Source organism: Amaranthus tricolor, chromosome 10 (genome assembly GCF_026212465.1).
Source record: "Amaranthus tricolor cultivar Red isolate AtriRed21 chromosome 10, ASM2621246v1, whole genome shotgun sequence".
NCBI classification, from domain to species: Eukaryota; Viridiplantae; Streptophyta; class Magnoliopsida; order Caryophyllales; family Amaranthaceae; genus Amaranthus; species Amaranthus tricolor.
The window spans coordinates 5,817,769-5,838,769 of NC_080056.1; the positions used below are offsets into that span (position 1 = coordinate 5,817,769).

Sequence of the window (21,001 nt, forward strand, 5' to 3'; positions counted from 1 at the left end):
TCTTAATTAAAAGAAATAATAATCAATTCATGTAAAAATTACTCTTAGCTAATTAGACAAAACGTTAATCAATAGGTGGTATTACTGTGAGAAAATTAACAAAAGGTTGTATTATTCACGGTAATTTTTCATAATTTAAAAGAAATAGTAATCAAATTCATGTAAAAACTACTCTTAGCTAATTAGACGATTTATAGTTTCTTTGTTCTAACAATTTATTCCATAACCAATTGGTGAAATGGATAAGTGGTAATTTATGTAAAGGTGAGAAAATGTGCAAATGAGACGAAAAGATATGATAAATATACAGATGAGAGTTAAAAAAATGTTAGTCATGGTCAAAAATAAAAATAGGGCAAATTTAGTAAGATGAAAAATTAGGACAAAATTAATAGGAAATAAAGAGTACCTAATACCTACAATTATACAATTATAATTACCCACATATACCAACTACTTGAAAAACTAACAACAATCTTACAAGCCACGACAACGTCGAACCGGACGAACATTCCGTCAAATTGAAGTTCTTTATAATAATTTTACTTTTACTTTTGCTATTGATGTTGGGAGTACTTGAAAATTGATCCATGATTATTATATGGTTTGTTAGCTTAACAATGCTTTTTAGTATTCAGTTAACTTAATTGTATAAGCTGCTAATAAAGTAATATTTGCTAAAATAGTTATCCATTGTTTTATTATTAATCATAGCTTCTCTTTTGCCAGGTTCAGCAATGAATATATTGACATCCTTCATGTAATATTGCCTGCAAAAATGAGGAGCAATTTATTAATTAATTTGCTACACCTGAGTAATACATATGAACATGAGGAGCAATAGCGCAGACTTGATCTTCTTTTGTTCCATCAAAGGGATCTCTCAAACGAGAGAGAGCGCATTGGTGATAAGACAAAGGGGTTTCTTTCCCTTGTTAGTGGGTCCATACTTCTTTATTAGCATATCCATCCTAACAACAATTGCGTCAAGAACTAAGAAAGGAGTCAAGGCATCAAATTTTAAATTAAAGAATGTAGGTAACAATACTATTAAATATAATAGCCTGAGTTTTAGTACACAAATCACATAATTTCACTACGGGCTATTGAAAGTACAAAAACAGCAGAGTAGAACCAAAACTTGCTCCAGTTGGGACTGGGGTCATCAGCTTCTAGATTTTTTAGCCAATCCCATGACATAATCCGATGAAATATCATTAGGGTCTACATCAAAAGTCCTATCCATTCCCCTCCATAGTAAATAGCATCTCCAACCTCTTTAAACTTACCACCAAACCAAAATCGCAGAGTAACATTATAATCACCTATCATCCAAAATTTTATAAAATAACAGAAAAAAAAACAATGATCACGATCAAACAAAGAAAATGGGGAAAAATTCATGAACAGAAGAATCAAACACGTAAACACGTAAACCTAAAATTTTACCTCAATTGCCAAGGTAAAGGAAGCAGGAAAATTCTTGAGATCAGTGGTCCAGAATAGCAGTAATAAAGGGGAAAGTGGATGGAAGTTAATAGATAGGAGTTGAAGTTGCAGTGTAGTTAATGGAGGGAAGCCCGAAAGCGTTGATGATGAAGTTAAATATAACCGTGAAAATTTAAATTTGGGTTCAGGTCGTAAATGGGTAGATAGAGATGAATTAGTTTCAACTGGTCACATGTAAAAATGTCCTTACAACAAAATCAAAGGTAATGTTCGGACCTTCGTAGGTTATATGAAGGATCGGACCTTTAAAAGACACCGAACCTTTACAATTAAATTTACCTATTTTTATATATGAGCAATAATATAAAATAATAGTTTAAAAGGTACTCTAACAAAAAATTGATCCAAGAAACCTTACTTGTTGTCAAAAATGCATCTGTTGTAAATGAAAAAATTCAAGAAGAAAAATAGAACTGAAGAACCCACAAATCAAAATAAAAAGTGCTTAAATAAGAACCCAAAAATGGTGTAAACATAGGTTATTCGCGGCTAAAAATAATTGCAATCTAGTTTTAGGTGACAAATATAAAACATAACACGTCAAGTGGTATTGATAGCTTGTTGCAAACTCCACAGAATTTGACATAAAATTACATAAAAGTCAGTAGAAACGACACAAATTTCACTCACTATCATTATGATTTATGATATTAACAATGACGCAGCACGCAATTGAGTTAAGCATATATTTAAGAGAAAGAAAATTTTTTTTCATGAAGTAAAAAAAAAAGGCACAACAGGATTCACCAAATGGATCTGCAAATAAACATTTTTTGCAAAGGATTCTTCAGGCAGGTCAAAACCTTGAAAAAATATATAATAAACAAGAAACTGAAATCACAAAACAATAACAGCTAATAAAAAAGATACAGTCACCAGGAACAGTCCCATGTGGAAATGATTCTAGAGCATCAACAAGATCTCCATCTACAACCTTAAGGCTCCTCAAGACCATAATATTTTCTTTTCCGCCGACTTCAACAGTGAGGTCATTCTTTGTTCCTGAAATAATAATACAAAGGCTCATCAATACACAAAAAGCACACACAAGAACATAAACAATGTCCAAACCAATATATGATTTCCAGTGATCGTCCACATGGAACAAAATAAAACAACCCATGTACATTTTTTAAAAGTAAACTTTCACCACCTTATCGTCTATATTTTTCATCATCAAGAAATTTTATACTAAAAGGTTATTTTGTAAATGAATTTTTAAAGTTTTTTTGTTCGCTATTGGATTTTAAGCATATAAAAAGGTATTTTAGTTAGTTTTTTATTGGCTTTAAGCCTATTTATTTTCAAAAAAATAATTAACAATTAAATTTCAATTTTACTAAATATATTTTAAAACAATTAGATTATTTGACCAACAAAAAAAATCAATACTTTAGAGTGACGGTTCAACAACCCAATAAAGAGGCAACAATTATTGACCAAATATACAAATTGTTATGAGAGACGATCTTTTTAAAAGACGCATCATATGTAGACCTAATAGTTTACTTAATACAATTTACGATTTAAAGACAAAATAGAAAAAAAAAATGTAGACTTCATATTTCTTAATTCTTACCGAGAAATTTCAGTAGCTAAATTGTTGGCTTTCTTCTCGTACTCTTAATCTTTCTCTCAAACTGGTAAGGTCATACAACTGATATCACAACCCAATTGTCACCCTTCAGTATATAGTAGAAGTACAAGCAATTCATCGGCTGACAACCCTATAACTCGCTAAAATTCCGCCATTTTTCTAAACTTCATTTGAAGTTTTTGTGATTTGTAATGGTGTTGCTATCAACTTGGTATTGATTTTTCAATTGGGGAAAAATCATCTTCAATGTTGTGTGCAATTTCAGCTGCATATACTCTCATTCAATATCCTAAAAATACCCATTTCAGAGCAAATCGGTTTGCCCCATCTACTTTTCGGGTTTCAGCTGTTGCTTCTTCATCTTCATTGGACTCAAAAGCTACAAACTTGGAGTACACCCCTTGGCTTATTGTGGGTTTGGGTAACCCTGGAAATAAGTATCATGGCACTCGACATAATGTAATTTATCTTTATTCCCTTTCTATTACTTTTACTATCAATTTTATGTTATTTAAACTTTAAAAATGTGATTTTTGTTATGGGTTGTTTGACAAACAACTGGAGGCTGATTACATGGGTGTATTTGACCGGTTGATTTTATTATCTGGCTTGATCAACTGATTTTGAACCTATTGTATGATCAACTTGTTCAAAAATAGCTTGCTAATAACAATAAGTTATTTCAACTAGCTGATTTGCCAAATGCTAGCATTTGATGCTTTGAGCAACCAACCCTCTATTTGTATTAAAATAAGCTAAAAGCTATTTTTCCAAATATCCCGTATTTGGGTTGTGTCTTAAATTTGTTTGCATATGATTATCTAGTTTTTGTTTTACCCAAGTGAGTTTTTGTTGTTGTTTTTGATAGAATGATACTCATGATGAATGGTGTGATGATTTACCCAACAAAGCTTAGATGGCATTCTTGCATGTCTATGATAGATTTTTTAGGTGCTTTTTGAATTAGTTGAACTTAAAATCAATTACAACACGACAACAACATTAAAATGCGAAGGTGACTCCGCGTAAGAGGTGTTAGATGTGCGCAACCTTTAAGAAACACTTACAATACATTACATTATCCAATTACCATCAAGGGGGGTCCACCTAGACTAATGCTTAGGCGGAGTCTTGAGGTTTGGGTGTACACAATCCTACCGTTTCTAGTGATGGCAAGGAGATTGTTTATACGAAACAAGTACTATTGAAAAATGAGATTGATGGTGAAGTATGATTATGTAAGTTGGCAGTTGGTGTTGGAAAGACCCAATTTTAATTTGCTTGATTGGGTTGGGGCGGTCGGGACTTGTGAGTGGCTGTGTTGCACATGAAATTTTCCTCTCCTGTAAATGGAGGCTGGAGAATTAGGTTAGAGTTGGTAGTAGTTGAACCATCTCATAAACCAACCCACACTATACAAAGCAAACAGGAATCTAAATCTTTAATATGGTACTGCAACCTAAATGGACAAAACCCGAATGACTGAAAAATTATACTTGAACCCTTCCTGTTCTAGATACTTCCATTTTTTTGGCACATCAAATGTAGATACAAGTGAAAGTAAAGGCTCCTGATATGTTTAACGTCTTTCTAAACTGTTTGTATGGTGAAAATTTAGTCAGTGATTCTTTTTAATAGCTGCATACTCGAACTTCAAACTCAATTGGCTTGAACATGCAGTTTCTGGACCAATTCCTTGCTTGCCGATAGATTGTCAAGCGTAAATCAGGATGTTGTTGGAAATTTTTCTTATTTATGTTTTAGTGTGTTAATAGTTAATATTAAACTATGTTACTGGGACTCGAGTACTGAAGTTGGATACTAGTACGTGTCCAAGTGTCGGGTACGTCTAAATATTCAATTTTATACCTAAATGAAGTGTCTGAGTGCCATACCAATGTCCGAACATAAAGGATCGGACACGGGTACGTGAAGCAAAATGAAGAGTCTGAGTAATATAGATACTAAATGATAGCCTTTTTAAAGCAGCTATATAATTGATAAGCTTTTATTTGCTTTTGTTGTTTTCTTACTAGGTGGGCTTTGAGATGATTGATAAAATTTCTCAGACAGAGGGGATTTTGTTGAACACTATACAATCAAAAGCCTTGATAGGAATAGGTGATTTGCTCAATTTTTGTTCAGTTTTCCTTTTGATATATTATGTGACCTTATATTGAGTTTGTCACTGTCTATATAGGTTACTTTGGTTCTCAAATTGTTCATCATATGGCCTAATCAATGCAGGTTCAATAGGAGATGTTCCAATTCTCCTGGCCAAACCTCAAGCATATATGAATTACAGTGGAGAATCGGTACTCTCTAGGACTTGTGGCATTTGTGTACTATTTATTGTGTTATACCTCTTTGAGTGTGAAAGAAAGCATGTTTCTTTGTTTTTCTTTATGGATCAAACTAGTTTCACATGATTCGCTAATCTCCTTATGAATCGCAAATAAAAAGAAACTGAATTATGGTCGGTTTTAGGCTATTTTTGGGACAATTTGAGAGAATCACGAATTCAAAAAACGATTCAGCAAACAAATTATGTTACGCTGTTTCAAACTTGAAAAAAATGGCCGAAGAATCTTGAAAATTGAAGCCTTTGGCATGATTTGAAAAGAAAAGAGCTCTAGCTATTATTAGGTTCATTCTCCAAAATATCCCTGCAAATGACCAGGAAATTTAAGTATGTAACAACAGAGAATGAAGGGAAAATCTACCAGTCTTGTTGTATCATTTCTCAATGTACAAAGGCCTGATGTGACTTTGGATTACTTCCTAGATATGAAAAATGATGTTTATGGGGGGCTGAGATTTACTCTCATTGTCCCTCTCTATTTTCCCTATATTCTATTTAGTGCGTCCCACTTAATTTGCCCCATTTCTATTTTAGGATATAACTCCACCACTTATAAGATGGTTTGGGCAAGTGCAACGACGAAGTATTAGCGAACCGGTAAGGAATATAGATAGTTGGAACTCAGGAGACTTAAAAACGGAGAAGAAGACATAAGATGACTTAGAGGATAGAAGTGGAAAAGTATATGAAAGATCTAGATGTACAAATTGAGATGGTAGAATCAAAATGAATAGAGAAGAAGAATCCAGAACTGATATATAGGTTCATGTAAACGACTCCAATCTTTTGGAATTAAGGCTCTGGCATTGTTGTTTTAGTTCTGATTCCACCACTTTTACTCTCTACATTCTGTTACTTCTAAATGTTCATTCCACTGTATCCAACTTCTAAATCTCCTTGCTATTCCCAATTGGGGCAAAATGACATGGACAACGGAGTAATGTTTTTAGTTTTACATACATACTTGAGCAATACTATGTTTAAACTGTAAAGATCTGTCATCCAATGTTACACACCATATTTTATTTATTCAAGCTCGTTTTCTCAATGTGATTCGATATGTTGCTATATTTTGTGTAAAGCTAATTGTTTTTCTATTTAAAATCTAAGATTTTCTTGTTGTTGCATCTCATTTCATGTCTAACTTGCAATTTGTATAATTTTTTAGGTTGGACCTCTGGCTGCATATTACAAAGTACCTTTGCGCCACATCTTATTGGTATGAAAAATGCTGCTGAGAAAGGATAACTTAATCAAAGTAATATAACATCGTCTTTATTTGGTTTCACTTAATACTTAAAGCTGTTTTATAGGTCTATGACGAGATGTGCTTGCCTAATGGTGTTTTAAGACTTCAGCTGAAAGGAGGACATGGTCATCACAATGGGTAAGTTGCTTTTATGGATGATCTGTATTAGTAGTCACTAACCACCATGTAATCTCGTCCGATATAGTTTTGAAACATTACAAACTGATAACTACATGCTGAATTTTAGTAAGCTCTGCTTGGATAGTTGGATGGGATTTACACGACGACAAAACTGCACTTTTGTGTACTCTGTATGAATTCTGGTTTTTTTTTCCTCCCCCAAAGCGGTGTGCGACATTGCTTGAATGTGGTGTCCAATGAGCAAAGACTTTATGCTTATAAGTATTAAGTATGAAAAGGTTGTTGGTCGCCGCCCACAAATGGCGTGCCACATTTCCGAAATTTGATAGGATCCTACTGCCATGCGAAATTCGATTCATTGATAAATTTCGTAGTTCTCTCCTGCCAATTGTTCATCATCTTCATCTCCATTTCACCAGCTTCCTCGATACTCATGGTAGGTAACCAAATGAGTAAAATGAAAAATTCACATAAATTCAGTTGCAAAAACCAAGTTGGGGCATACTAAGCTGAATCAGTCGACCACAACAGTTTCGAATTAAGCTTTGGCATTGTTATATTTTGTACATTAGTGAATTAATCTTTTCTTTTACGAGCTTTCAAGTTTTTTCCTATAATTCAGAATTTCAGTGGAAAAATATTAAAACCCCAAAAAGAATTCAAATGAATTGAACTTACAAAGGGGTTATTATAAGCTTTTTCACTCCAAGAAACAAGTAAGTGTAGCGAAGAATACCGCTAGGAAAATAGTATGGGCTATTTCAGAATTTCTCGACGAAGATTATATTGGAATATATTAATATTGGGTTTAGTTTTACAACACGGAAAAGGTATGGGGCTAATATGCGTCAATCAAAAGTTAAGAAGTTTTGATTTCATAATTGATAAAAGCTAAGGGGTTAATTAACTATATTCGCGCATATTCATATGACAAAAGACATGAATGTTGGAAAAGAATTTATCTGAATGATCATTGGAATGAATGTTTTTAGTTGTATATCCGCGTCCTTAAGCCGTTATCTTGCCAGTTTTCACCTTGTACCGGACCGATTATCATCATTATCATCATACCCAGTATATCCTGCTCATAGGAACTATGATCAGGGTCTGGGGAAGGAAGGAAGGAAGGTGGGAACTCATACCCATAAAGGAGAGTGCGGCTAAAGAGTCTCTCGGCTCGAGAAAGATGCATAAATGAATTCAGTAGTCAAAAACATAAAAGAAAATAATAACTAGGTAAAAACGAATAAAAGAATGCTATGTAACAGGGTTAAGGCCAAAACACAAACTCCAATCTTTCACAATATTGCTAATCTCATTCACTACTCACTAGTAAGTTTCTGATTTTGGATAGTTGCTATTGCAGAGTTAAGAGTATCATGGGACACTTAGACGGACGGAAGGAGTTCCCTCGGTTATGCATAGGTTGGTTTTCTGCAAAACAGTTTTTCGTCCTGTAAAAGAGAAAGGCTCAATAATTAAGTTGCAACCTTTTTATTCAAAAGCTCATTGCTTGCAGGTATTGGGAATCCACCGGGAAATATGGATATGAAAGCTTTTCTTTTACAAAAGTTCAGTTCTACTGAACGAAAACGGGTAATCAATCTTTCAATTTTCTCGCATGCAGATTTGAGAACTCGAGTAAGTGTTTAAAAGCGTGAAACACTGTTTATATGCTCAAGTCTTTGCTTCCTTCAGCCAAACAGCTTCACAATCTCACTGTGTTGTTTTAATTTGTTTATATGAAAGTATGAAACTACATTAAGGAGAGGAATCGATGTATAGAGTTCAAAAATTCTTAAATGAGATGGTCTCATGGTGAAGCCATCTCTATTGGCTAAACCATGTACATTTTCAATTTTAAAGTAATCATTTTTAATTTTAAAGTGATCAGTTTGAGAAATGGACTAATTATATGTCGTGATCCGTTAGAGAAATGGATTAATTATATGTGTCCGTATCATGATGAGACGGTCTCATACAAGACGAGTTGAGAGTTTGGGTTTAACCAACAAATTTCCATTACTGGTTTGTCCAAGTTGATCATGGGCACTTTGGCCCTTTTAGGTCCAGGACGTCAGGCTACGCCAAACCCGACAAAAACTTAGGTCAGACTAACTGAATTCAGGCCAAAATTTCCGTAAAACCCTTTTCTTCAAAACTTGAAACGCTGCCTAAATGGATCATGCCATAGTTGGTTAGACGGATTACATTTCATTCCAAGTGTTAGTTTTTTGTTTTGTTTTGTTTTGAGTGTTGGTGGTTGAATGGACAGATCGATGCTGCTTTGGAACAAGGTGTCGAGGCTGTGAGGACCCTCGTGCTTAGCGGATTCAGTGACAGTGTTACGAGATTTAATCTTGGCCAGAAATACAAGTATCACAAAGTCTAATTAAAGAAGATGGTCAATATCTCCGAATTATTTGCCGAATTATTTGCACAGCTGCCCAAGTCATAGTGACCAAGCCGTGAAGCAAACATAGATTTTGGTGCCTCGGCCAGTTCTCACAGGATATGTTCCTTGAATTTTACGTTGATCTTGGAAAAAGCTCGAATTATGTTGGTTTCAAATAACTATTGTCGAATAAACACATGAACGATGAAATATTCAGAGCATTTTATTTTAGCATGTTGGTTTGTCAATTACTGTTAATTGATACTTGACATAAAAAGAGCTAAAAATAGTAATGTAAAAAAAACATATAAAGAACATACAAAATGACAAAATTTATGTCGGGTTGTGCCTAGCAGATTGTCCCTTCATGTCACTCGTAGTGCATTGTGACGAATCGTGCCAAATTACATAATTAACGTCTGCGACACACTTATATGCCACATCTTTGTGCCTCGTGCCGTGGTAGTCATACCACCCACATTCTGAACCGGGCCGTGGCCAATTTTAGTCCCTAGTAGTTAATTCATGGTGCTTCACAATTTACAACTAATTATAAAGCCTTAACCAGTAGAGTTAACAAAACCTCATTTTACAATATGTCAATTTAACGAACAATGTCTTGAAGATCTTAGGAAGAAATGATAACAAGATTTGAGTACACATAAATCTAAAATCATGACATCAAAGGTGAAGTAATTTTGACACAAACATTACAGCGCATTCAAAAACAGAGCTTCACAATCGAACGAACATGATCAAGAAATTTAGTTTTTAAGGACATACTCATGGATACAGGAAAATCAGTTGTTACATCAAATGGAAATAAAAACAGTTTACTTCATGTACTTGTGTAGAAATTTCCTGTGGAAATCATTCCTGATGGTATCATTGATGAAGCGTTTAGCTGTTTTCGTCTCACCACGAGCTTGATTCTTGAATACAACATCATCATCCCACCTTCGTTTTACATTGAAATTGGTTGGACCGTTGATATTAAGTAAAGGGTTTCCCCTCATTAGTTCTGCTTCTTTGACTTTCAATTCTTCCTCTTGTTGCTGTCGTTCCTGCAAAGGGCGCAACAATGATGTAATCGAGTTTTCAACTCACCGTTATACAATGCATAACATTCATAATCAGCATGAATGAAGAGCTCGTGAAAATCAAAATGTGAAAGCCCCCCAAGCTGCGAAATCAAAGAAAAACCAGTTTAAGAATGAACAGTCTCACCATTCGTAACTTCTCCTCGGCCCTTTCCTTCTTTATTTGTTCAAGCTCTGCCAGAAGAGCTTCTGTGTCATCCTCCTCATCATCGTCATCGTCCTCATCACTGAAAAAGAAGGAAATATGGACTTTTAGAGCTGACATGAGAAATACACAGCAGGAAAATCTCTCAACAATTGATGAGGATTTTTGCGGATTGTCTATCCCATAATCATGAGCACATACAAGAGAATTGAGAACTTGAAATGAATCCATATGATATCGAGTTTTCTTCTTATTGAAGGGCCCTGACTCTTAATGAGGAACTAAAACAACTACCTCATCCATAAGTTCAGTACATGATGCTCACCACATGATATGCATCAATGGCCGAAAGGAACAGAAAACCTCGGGAGGAGGGAGAAACAGGAAAAACAAAATCTAAACCTTAAGCTTTCGATTTTAGCGATAGCGTTTCCACATGAGCTGGCTACAATTTCACATCCAAAGACACTGGTTTCCTAAATGCGATAGACGCTCAGATTCACCACCTTAAACACTAAAGAAAATAAGATTCATAACTGCCAACATTAGTATTCAATCCGCTCTGCTTCAACCTGTACTCTGTATTAAGAGAAGGCGGAAATGATACAGAGCAATTCACGTCCAATTCACGTCTTGAGTTATCACAGCAGGAATCAGTAAGCATCATAAGTCCATAATAGAATCATACTCCTCCTATTCTTGTCCCATTTCGTGTTATGATAATATTCATATTCATCGATTAATCTTTCGTATTTTATTGTTAATCTTTAAGTTAAAACATAATCAAGTGAGATCTTATTTGATTCGTTTCAATGAAAGTTTTTTCAATATCAATTTTTTATAATTTTTAATTACACACAATTTAAGAAACCTATGATTTAATATTTGCGTTGACAAACCTACAAAAACCAAAAACAATAATAGTGAATAGGAAGGAGTATATATTTTTATCTTCATTTGGCATATGCAAAGAAATGAATAAAAGTGGACATGAAAGAGCAAACGGGATCATAAGCCAGCTGGTGTAACAATTCAACACAGTTAAAAAGTTTAAGACGAGAGGTAGCAAAAATCAAGTTTGTCCAACAACCTTTCATCATCACTTTTTACATCAACATCAGAATCATCAGCATCCACACTTTTAGGAATAATGCGGTCTTCAGCTTCCCTCCTTGATCCTGCAAAAAATAATAAAAATTAAAAATAAATAAAAATAAGAAAATCGTATGCAACCAATAACTGAGGCATAATGTCGAAATTGTGAGTGGCATGCCGACATCTACCTTCCAGAAGAAGATGGCTTCCCTTTCTACGATCTCTATCCTCTGCACAACAAAAAATTAACAACTTTAAAATATAACGATGGGGAGAAGCAACAAGACACAAAACAAAAGGCAAGCACACAAAAGTTTGTTATAAAATATTTGCTTACCACCATATGATTTGTCTTTGGAAGAAAAATGTCTTCGCTCACGCTGTTCAAGTTCATCACGAAGGTTCCTCTTCTGAAGCTCCTCCTGAGTGTCTTGTCCATCCTTTCTGTAAGAGATAGGACCATGAGAAGATTACGACAACAGTTTTTTAAATCACATAGTCTAGCAAAAAGAAAATATATATGGAAGCTCAAACTATTCATCACATTATAGCACATTGTATTGTGACACAGAGGTTGGCTGAAGTAATTGCTTCATCCTCTCACAAAATTTTTTATTATTATTATTTGTCTATAGCTTTTATCACAACAAGGATGTTAAAGCCTTATTCCCAAGTATATGGGGTCGACTAGTTGAACTAAAGCAAATCAACATACGAAATCATTGCTAATAAAAATTATACTTTTTTCGACCTTTTAGAACCCATGACTTCCTTGAAAAGAATTGACTCTTCATCTTCCCTAACTAATATTGTCTCAGTAATTTCCCTTCATTTTCTTCAAAAATCAGACTTACTCCCTCCTCTCATCTTCGTTTTCTATATCTCTTTTTCTTTCCCTTTGATTATTCAAGCTTCAACTGGGTTTATTGAGATGGGAAAGAAGACAACTTTTGAAACTGCTTTAACGCCTTTCTTCTTCATTGCAAAACCGTGTTGTACCCATGTGAAATCCGGCATACCCGGCGCATATTTGGCACCGTACCGAACACCGATGAGCCGACAAATATGGGGAGTCCGAGTAACATAGCTTTTGCCCAATTACTTAATTATTGTATTAGTTTAGTCCAATTGATAAACACAACATTATTTTAGCCCAATTACTTATTTATTTTTTCTAGATTAAAGATGCCACCCAACCACAATAAAAACATCAAGTCTTGTATGAAATCGTCTTACCATGATTTATCACTTAATGATTGTAAGTGATCACTTTAAAATTATAAGTGATCACTTTAAGACTCCACTTTAAGGTTATAATTGGTCATTTTAAGATTACAAGTGACCTTTGACGGAACAAGTAATCACTTTAAGACTATAAATGTACATTGGACCAACCCAAAAGAGACGTTCTCAAACCCTTTATCATGCCTAATAAATAATATTATTTAATACAAAAATTTCATAATGTTACGCATATAATTTTTCTTAAACTACTCCCAAAGGCCGATAAGACAAAATATATCAATAATGTAAAACTCTTCCTAACTATATGGTTACTATTGCAAAAGGCTAGCACATGGTTGGATAGTTTGGTACAATTTTTCCAAAATCCATATAACAATCACTTGGTCTAAGAGTCGTGTCAATGACATAAAGGGGGCAAAATAGAAAATTGAGCGGTTGTTTCTCTATTTGTGTTTCATTATAGCAGACAGAAGTTCGATGAGAGAACTAATGAGTTGTACACTAATGTTGCATGTACCTTTACAAGGTTTTTATTTTTCTTTCAAATCTTATTAAGTTGAAGGTTTCAATTTTTCAAGATGAAAGGAAAATAGTTTCCTTCCAATTCTTTCCCTCCATCTTATTATTAACTTGATCAAAATTTCCATGGTTGATAAACCCATTTTCATTTCCATCCTAATTACTTTTACTTCTATCCTAGGTCCAAATCCCTACAACACTTCCTTTCCTTTCCTTTCCCTAAGCTCTCTTTCATTCCAACCCTTCCTTCTCACTAACTATATTGTAAGCCAAACAAACTGTAAGCGTCCAAATGTTTCGACAAACGCAAGGCAAGATCAAAAAAGACTGATGCAAAAAAAAAAAAAAAAAAAAAAAAAAAAAAACACTTGCAATCCCCCCTTTTTCCCTTAAAATTCCCTGCCATTGAGTTCACAAAGATAACAAATTCAACACCAAGGAGTTTTTGTTACACTTAAATTTCAAGCAAAAGCAACAAAAAACCCATCACTTTTAGCAAATATCTACTTCATTAATTTATCACTTTCTAAATATCAGTTTGTACACTATTACCTGGGTTTTAAATTAGTATGCGCTGCAAGATCCCTTGAAGAATACTTTTGAGATGGGCCAAAAATTCTTGTACCACCTTGCTCATTTCCACCCTTCGCAGGTGCCCAAGTAGGTCTTGCTGCAGTGGTCATTTTTTCTCACTACTCACCTAATATCTATAAATCAAGACTGAAAAAAAAAAAAGAAAGTACACAACCTTATATATTTATTACCAACAAACTAAACGATGATAAAAACACAACGAAAATATAAACCATAGAGAACTAATTCGGAATCAAGACAGCAAAATCATCCAGATTAGAAAACTAAAGACAATAAAAAGTAATCGATATAAACAAATGAAAACAAAAGTGCTAAAAAACCCTAATTACAAATTACCCTGTTTATCGAACTAAAACTCATTAAGAAAGCAATGAATATTTGTAAATTAACTTCATATAAAAGGTTGGTTGATGTTGCTGGATTAAACCTTTAGATTAATATTTTAGTCTTAGATATTCTAATGTACAGCAAAATAAATTAAGTTATTGAACTATAGGAAGATAATTAGAATAAGGGTCATCTTCTTACATGGTCTTTCATAAGAAAATAGGATCAAAATACTTGCATCTATAAATTTGCACAAAACAATAGAAATTTTCTTTACACTCCAATCACTTCCACCAACCCCTTTTCAATCTTCGTCATCTCAAAGATTACAAGTATAATTGTAACACCCCTGAATTTTCAACCCCTTAACGAAACCAAAAATCGTGAAGGAAGGGAGGAAATTCGGGTGTAACATAAAAAGAAAAGGAAAAATAATTAAATAAGCGCTAAAGATTAATTAAAAAGGTGAATGAATGAAAATTTCGGCAACATCTCAATTGAAAACTGAGTATGTGACAAGGATACATAACTGAATAACATACCTAAACTAATTTGAGGCCTTTAATGCCTTTCAAAAATATATCACGACGGAATGAATCATCGTCGGCTCCCCAAATCATCAACTCTAACGAGGATCGTGGTTCCAGTGTTAACACATCGGTTTGACGGATACTAAAAGGGTATTCTCACTACTATACATCCAAAAACTACACAGCGGAACTATGGATCATACAAGGAGTCACATGGCTCCTTACGAAAGAATTATACAATCCCAAAAAGAAAACTTTATGGGTAATGTAAAAGCTACAAGCAATAGGCAACTTGTACATAATTGCTACGATCTTACTCCACTCATTCCCCCAATGCAAAGCAAAAGAAGCTCCTATACCTGTCATGTCAAGCTATAATCCTCCTGCTGCTCAACATAATGACCATAGTCAAATGTGTCATAGCAGGAGCATCATAGGAAGTCATGAATAACAACAACAAACACATACACGTCGGTAATTAATGAACATATAACAATTAAAATCATTAAACAAGACTATAGACAACGATATAGCATAGTAATAACAAATCTACTCATCTGTCTAAACATCTCTATTTACTCATGATTTCTCTTTCAAGCTACTAATCTCTCGAAGTATATTCAAAGGTAGTAGATCTTTTTTCTATTCATGGCATAGTGACACGGCCAAGGGCGTTATCGAGCATCCGACGCCCATGGCAAAGTATGAGCTCATGCCCCCTCCAGCTGATCCTCTCGAGTCCTACCTTCGGGAAAAAACTAACACACTGGGGTACTAAACCAGTGAAGAGGCCACCATATTGGGGTTTGCAAGGCCCGCATGGTAACACCTCGGTCAAGGGGCGGTATCGGCCATCCGGCGCCCAGTGACAAAAGCATGCTCATACCCCCCTTACGGTGATCTCGTCGGATCTCACCTAGGAGACTATTAATCAATCGGACGTAATCCAGTTGAGTCACGCCAACTAATCATAATCACGGCTCAATAAGTAGGAAATCACTTCAATACCACACACAACCATGATGCGTTCTCTACTATATTGAAATCTGTTCTTATAGTCGTCCTAATGCTTCCATTCTACTTGCCTATATCACTATTATGACTATACGCTAGCATAATTTACTTTCTGGCGCTCTATAATTCTAATACGATGTATATAATCATGAAATATTGATAATACTTTGTAACGATAAACATGATAATAAAATACTGCGTGTACGTACCTGCAAGCGTCACTGCATGACCAAAAGTTATAAAAATCACCCAACTAAGGTTTTACCTTCCTCTTATGAAGTGGGCACCTATATAAGTTATGAGTAAAACTAATAAGTCCACTTATCTACTTTGTCATACCAACTAAATGTCAACTAATCACTATCATCTATATAAGATAAGTTTCCAATTACTTTAGCATACACACATCTCATTCACTACAAGTCGCAATCATGAGCTCAACAATAGCACAAGTCTTTCCATCAATTTAAGAGAAAGAGGATCGTGTGAATCGTTCCTTTACATCAAATTTATATCAATCCACGTTACTTCAAGATAACGTAGCAATTAACACTTAAATCTTACAATGTTAATGTAGTGCTAATATGACGACAAGGACGAGTCTTAAGGTTATCACGTCGCAATATCACTTATTATATTCTCCAAGGTTAGAAAGAACTAAAATCAAGACATCATAACAAGTAACTTTAATAATTCTCAACAAGTTGACACTATGTTCATAACCTTACTAATATTATTTATTTAATCTTCGATAGCTTAACAAGAGTACTTGTAATCAACATTAATAATTTCTTTTACTACAACAAGGCCAATTAAGATTACCATGGCTAACAAAACTCCCACGCTCAACACAATTAATGTTACTCAGGTACTAAGACACCATCAAAATAGCACAAAACCATTATTTTCATTCATACTTCAAACTCTAAGTCATAAATATGTTAAATTCATCAAACATATTCTTACTCACAAAAAGATTTAATGAAAATAATACAAAGTTCAACACTTTTCATTCATATTTCAAAAACCCAATTCATAAGTACATTCAAATCATCAATCAAATTCTTACCCATAACAAGATTCAATGACATCATAAAAATTAACACCAAACTCATAAACTTAGTAAAATTCTAATTAGATACTAGGAAGATTACTTAAAGTAAACTTGAGAGGCTTACTATGGGGCAATTAGAAAAGGAGTGACGACTAGGTGGTTGTTGTGGTGGTGTGGAGCACAAAATGGTGGAGGAAAGCTGCGTGGTGGTGCTATACTTGGCGTTACAGCAGCCTGCTGCTGTTGGGGGACAAAAAGGCAGCCGTGGCTGCTGCTAGGGGGGAGGAAATCGGGCTGCTGCTGCTGGTTGCCGTGACTGTGCGTGAAGGAGGGAGAAGGGAAGGTGTGTCTGGCTGCTGCAGGGGAAGGGAAACGTGGCCTGCTGGTGGTGCTGGTGGTCACGGAGGAGGCGGCAGCTGGTGGTTTGTGAGCCGTGAGGGAGAGGGGATTGAGAGAAGAGGAGAGGGAAGAGAAGGGATGGGAGTGACGGGAAGATTTAGGGTTTCATGGCTTTTTAGTCTTAGATATTCTAATGTACAGTAAATTAATTAGGTTATTGAACTATAGGAAGATAATTAGAATAAGGGTCCTCTTCTTACATGGTCTTTTATAAGAAAATAGGATCAAAATACCTGTATTTATAAATTTGCATAAAACAATAGAAATTTTCTTTACACTCCAATTACTTCCAACATATCCAAACATTCCCCTCTTAAACCCTAACTCTAAACATCTTCTACTCAATTAGGAGATACATATGCATGCTCTTATCAAAAATGTCATCCAGATCAAAGTATTACAATTTACAATCAAAACCCTGAATATTCTAGTTGCCACAAGTTATCAGAAAATTAAAATTAAAAATTCATGTATATATTCTCCATACCTTAATTAAACAAAATTAATAAAAATACTATAAAAAAGTGCATAGATGTCATGTAAAACGACTATAAAAACCTCAAATTTTCACAAATGAACAAAACTCAAGAATTACCCAAAAAAAATAAACAGTATAATTAAAGCAATGAAAATGAACTTATAGTGATGAATAGGTGTAGTACAACATAGATAGATAGATAAAATCAAATCGAGATAGTGATGAGTAGGTTTTACCTTGTTACGAGCCATTTTTGGGAACGATAACGGGGAGGGAAGAGAGATTTTTGGTGGGGAGAAAGAGGGGCTGCCTTGCTGTGGTGGCTGGTCACGGTAGAGGGAAAAAGGCAGGCGGCCTGGTGGTGGTGGTGTTCGTGGTCGGCCGTGAGTGAGGGAGAAAGGAGAGAAGAAGAGAAGGAAGGTGAATCACGGGTTAGGAAAGGGTTTTATTTTATTTAGGCAAAATGTTAAAAAACTATCTAGAATATGCCCCATTTTGCAAAAAACTACCTTAAATAAAAATTTTTGCAAAAAACTACCTTATATAATACAATTGTTTGCAAAACACTACCTTATAACGGATTGTGGCCTTTGACCGCTATCTTTAACCGTTGACCCGCATGTGAGACGCACGTGATGCATTACTGTATTTAATTTTTATTTTTATTTTTTTTATTTTTGTTTTAATTTTTATTTTTATTTTTATTTTTTTTATTATTATTTTTTTAAAAAAAATAAAAAAAATAATAATAATAAAATTTTAAAATAAAAAAAAAATAAAAACAAAAATAATAATAATAATAATAATAATAATAATAATAATAATAATAATAATAATAAAATAAAAACTTTAAAAAATTTAAAATAAAATTATTTTTTTTTATATTTTATATTTATTATTATTATTATTTAAAAATAAAAAAAATAATAATAAAAATTTAAAATAAAATAAAAATATAAAGAAAAGTAAAAATAAAAAAAAATAATAATAAATATAAAAATAAAAAAATTTTAAAAAAAACTAATTTTTTTATATTTTTTTTATTATTATTATAATTATTTATTTATTTTTATTTTTAATTTTAATTTTATTTTTATCATTATTATTATTATTATTATTTTTTTTTTTAATTTTAATTATTATTATTTTTTTTTAATTTTTGTTTTTATTTTTATTTATTATTATTATTATTATTATTATTATTTTTTTTTTTTTTTTTTTTTATTAATTTTTTTAAAAATAAAAAATAATAATAATAATAATAAAAATAATAAAAATAAATAATAATAATAATAATAATAATAATAATAATAATAATAATAATAACAATAAATAAAAAATAAAAAATATAATTTTATTTTAAATTTTTTTTAAAAAAATTTTTATTTATTTTATTGTTATTATTATTATTATTATTATTATTATTGTTATTTTTGTTTTCATTTTTATTTTATTTTAAATTTTTATTATTATTTTTTTTTATTTTTATTTTTTTAAAAAATAATAATAATAAAAAAAATAAAAATAAAAATAAAAATAAAAACAAAAATTAAAAAAAAATTAAAATTAAAATTAAATACAGTAATGTATCACGTGCGTCTCACATGCGGGTCAACGGTTAAAGATAGCGGTCAAAGGCCACAATCCGTTATAAGGTAGTGTTTTGCAAACAATTGTATTATATAAGGTAGTTTTTGCAAAAATTTTTATTTAAGGTAGTTTTTTGCAAAATGGGGTATATGCTAGGTAGTTTTTTAACATTTTGCCTTTTATTTATTTATTTTCTAGTTTAATTTTCTCACACCTCCCGACTAAGAAAAACTTACATTCGTTTTGTTCATACATTTTAATAAAATAACAATTTTAATTTGAACCTCTTTGGTTTAGAAATCGTAATTGTATTTTTAATATATGTTAATATTTAAATTCGTATTTAAAAAGATTTTACTAAAACTATTTCTAAATTATAAGATCCCCAAAAGTTATTACTTTAATATTAATTAATTTAATATGAATATTGATTTAATTAAGGGGGCGTTTGGTTCGCACAAGGGAATCGGAATGGAATGAGGAAAGGGAATGAAGGAGAAAGGAATGGATTCCCCTAATTTAGCCTAGTCGTTTGGTTGTGTTCAGGAAACGGAATGAACTGCTGAATGATTCCCTTTGTGACTGTTTGGTTCAAGTTAAAGTTTTTATTTACCTTGAAATATTTCCATCTTTCATCGTTGCAATCCTCTTATATTGGTGTTGGTTTCTTAAGAAGAATAGCATGTAACTTTAAGATTGCTAACAAACAAGCATGAAATTGTCTACTAATAGTTTCTCCACTTCTATAAAAATGTGCACCCATCATTCTATTTTTCTTATGGTGAGCTAATGTGTACAAGAAATCCGCAACCATCTCTTCCAAACATGTGTTTCTTATTTCATTTAATCCACCAATATCTCTAACCATCTCTAAAAGTACACCAAATGTGTATCGATTTATACGAAGATAGTTCCTACACAAAGTGTCACTTTCTCTAATCATTCTATTCAAGTTGTGCAATCTCATTTTTCTCCTAATTTTTTTATCAAGCTTAAGATAATGGGAATCGTATATAGTTTTTCTCATCGAGTACAACTTCAAATGTAGAAACACAACACAATTAATCATAGTAAATATGAACCGAATACAGTCCCAATTTCTCTTCCTTTTCAAAGAAGTACCAATGCTAGCCATTTTCTGTACAAATGAACATCAATAAGAACATCAAAGAAGTACCAAGTACCTTGTTTCCATGTATTCTTGAAAACCAAACAAACAACATACAAAAAAACCCAAATCCAAAAACAAACAGCATACATTATCAACAAACAGCATACATTAATCAGGATTATGTGAACTAATCATCATTATTAATCTAATTGAACAGAGATTCACCAGAACACCATAATCACTAGAACAATTAAATCAAGCAATTATCACCATAATCACCAAAATCTTTCAGGAAACAGAGAACATCAAATATTAAACAACCCAGTAAGTAATTGAACAGAGATTGAATCACCAAAATTAAACAACCCAGGAAACAGAGAACTTCAAACTTCAAACTTTAATCACCAAAATCTTTCACGCCAACAACCCAACATTAAATCCCAAGAACACGAATCTGATTCAACAGAGAATCAACTAGATTGAACAGAAATTGAACAGAGATTGAACACAAATTCAAAATCAAAAAATGGCGGTACAACAAAGAATC

At 32.9% G+C, this 21,001-nt stretch overlaps 2 protein-coding genes across 4 annotated transcripts; one reads left to right on the forward strand and one right to left on the reverse strand.

Annotated features, from left to right (window-relative positions):
- Positions 1-3,064: 3,064 nt before the first annotated feature.
- Positions 3,065-9,626, forward strand: LOC130825506 (chloroplastic group IIB intron splicing facilitator CRS2-B, chloroplastic-like). 2 transcript variants are annotated; one of them, XM_057690763.1, is made up of 8 exons: positions 3,065-3,565; positions 5,143-5,227; positions 5,354-5,421; positions 6,637-6,687; positions 6,782-6,855; positions 8,225-8,283; positions 8,378-8,499; positions 9,134-9,626. In XM_057690763.1, the coding sequence occupies exons 1-8, from the start codon at positions 3,353-3,355 to the stop codon at positions 9,248-9,250; spliced, it is 789 nt and encodes a 262-aa protein (XP_057546746.1). In that variant the 5' UTR covers positions 3,065-3,352; the 3' UTR covers positions 9,251-9,626. The 2 variants fall into 2 exon arrangements, with proteins under 2 accessions (XP_057546746.1, XP_057546748.1); XM_057690765.1 differs by having other exon boundaries at positions 3,068-3,565; positions 8,378-8,454.
- A 195-nt stretch (positions 9,627-9,821) lies between these two features.
- LOC130825507 (uncharacterized) lies at positions 9,822-18,194 on the reverse strand. 2 transcript variants are annotated; one of them, XM_057690766.1, is made up of 8 exons: positions 17,990-18,179; positions 16,032-16,109; positions 13,910-14,077; positions 11,931-12,037; positions 11,782-11,823; positions 11,589-11,676; positions 10,481-10,580; positions 9,822-10,317 (listed from the first exon to the last, which is right to left on the reverse strand). In XM_057690766.1, the coding sequence occupies exons 3-8, from the start codon at positions 14,038-14,040 to the stop codon at positions 10,087-10,089; spliced, it is 699 nt and encodes a 232-aa protein (XP_057546749.1). In that variant the 5' UTR covers positions 14,041-14,077; positions 16,032-16,109; positions 17,990-18,179; the 3' UTR covers positions 9,822-10,086. The 2 variants fall into 2 exon arrangements, with proteins under 2 accessions (XP_057546749.1, XP_057546750.1); XM_057690767.1 differs by lacking the exon at positions 16,032-16,109 and having other exon boundaries at positions 17,990-18,194.
- Between the last annotated feature and the right edge of the window lie 2,807 nt (positions 18,195-21,001).

Coding starts and splice junctions, on each gene's coding strand:
- LOC130825507 (XM_057690767.1), bottom strand. CDS start 14,040: ATGACCACTGCAGCAAGACCTACTTGGGCACCTGCGAAGGGTGGAAAT. Junction 10,581..11,588: donor GTAAAAAGTGATGATGAAAG/GTTGTTGGACAA, acceptor CTTCTTTTTCAG/TGATGAGGACGATGACGATG. Junction 10,318..10,480: donor CCGAGGAGAAGTTACGAATG/GTGAGACTGTTC, acceptor CGCCCTTTGCAG/GAACGACAGCAACAAGAGGA.
- LOC130825506 (XM_057690763.1), top strand. CDS start 3,353: ATGTTGTGTGCAATTTCAGCTGCATATACTCTCATTCAATATCCTAAA. Junction 3,566..5,142: donor ATCATGGCACTCGACATAAT/GTAATTTATCTT, acceptor TTTTCTTACTAG/GTGGGCTTTGAGATGATTGA. Junction 8,284..8,377: donor GTTCCCTCGGTTATGCATAG/GTTGGTTTTCTG, acceptor CATTGCTTGCAG/GTATTGGGAATCCACCGGGA.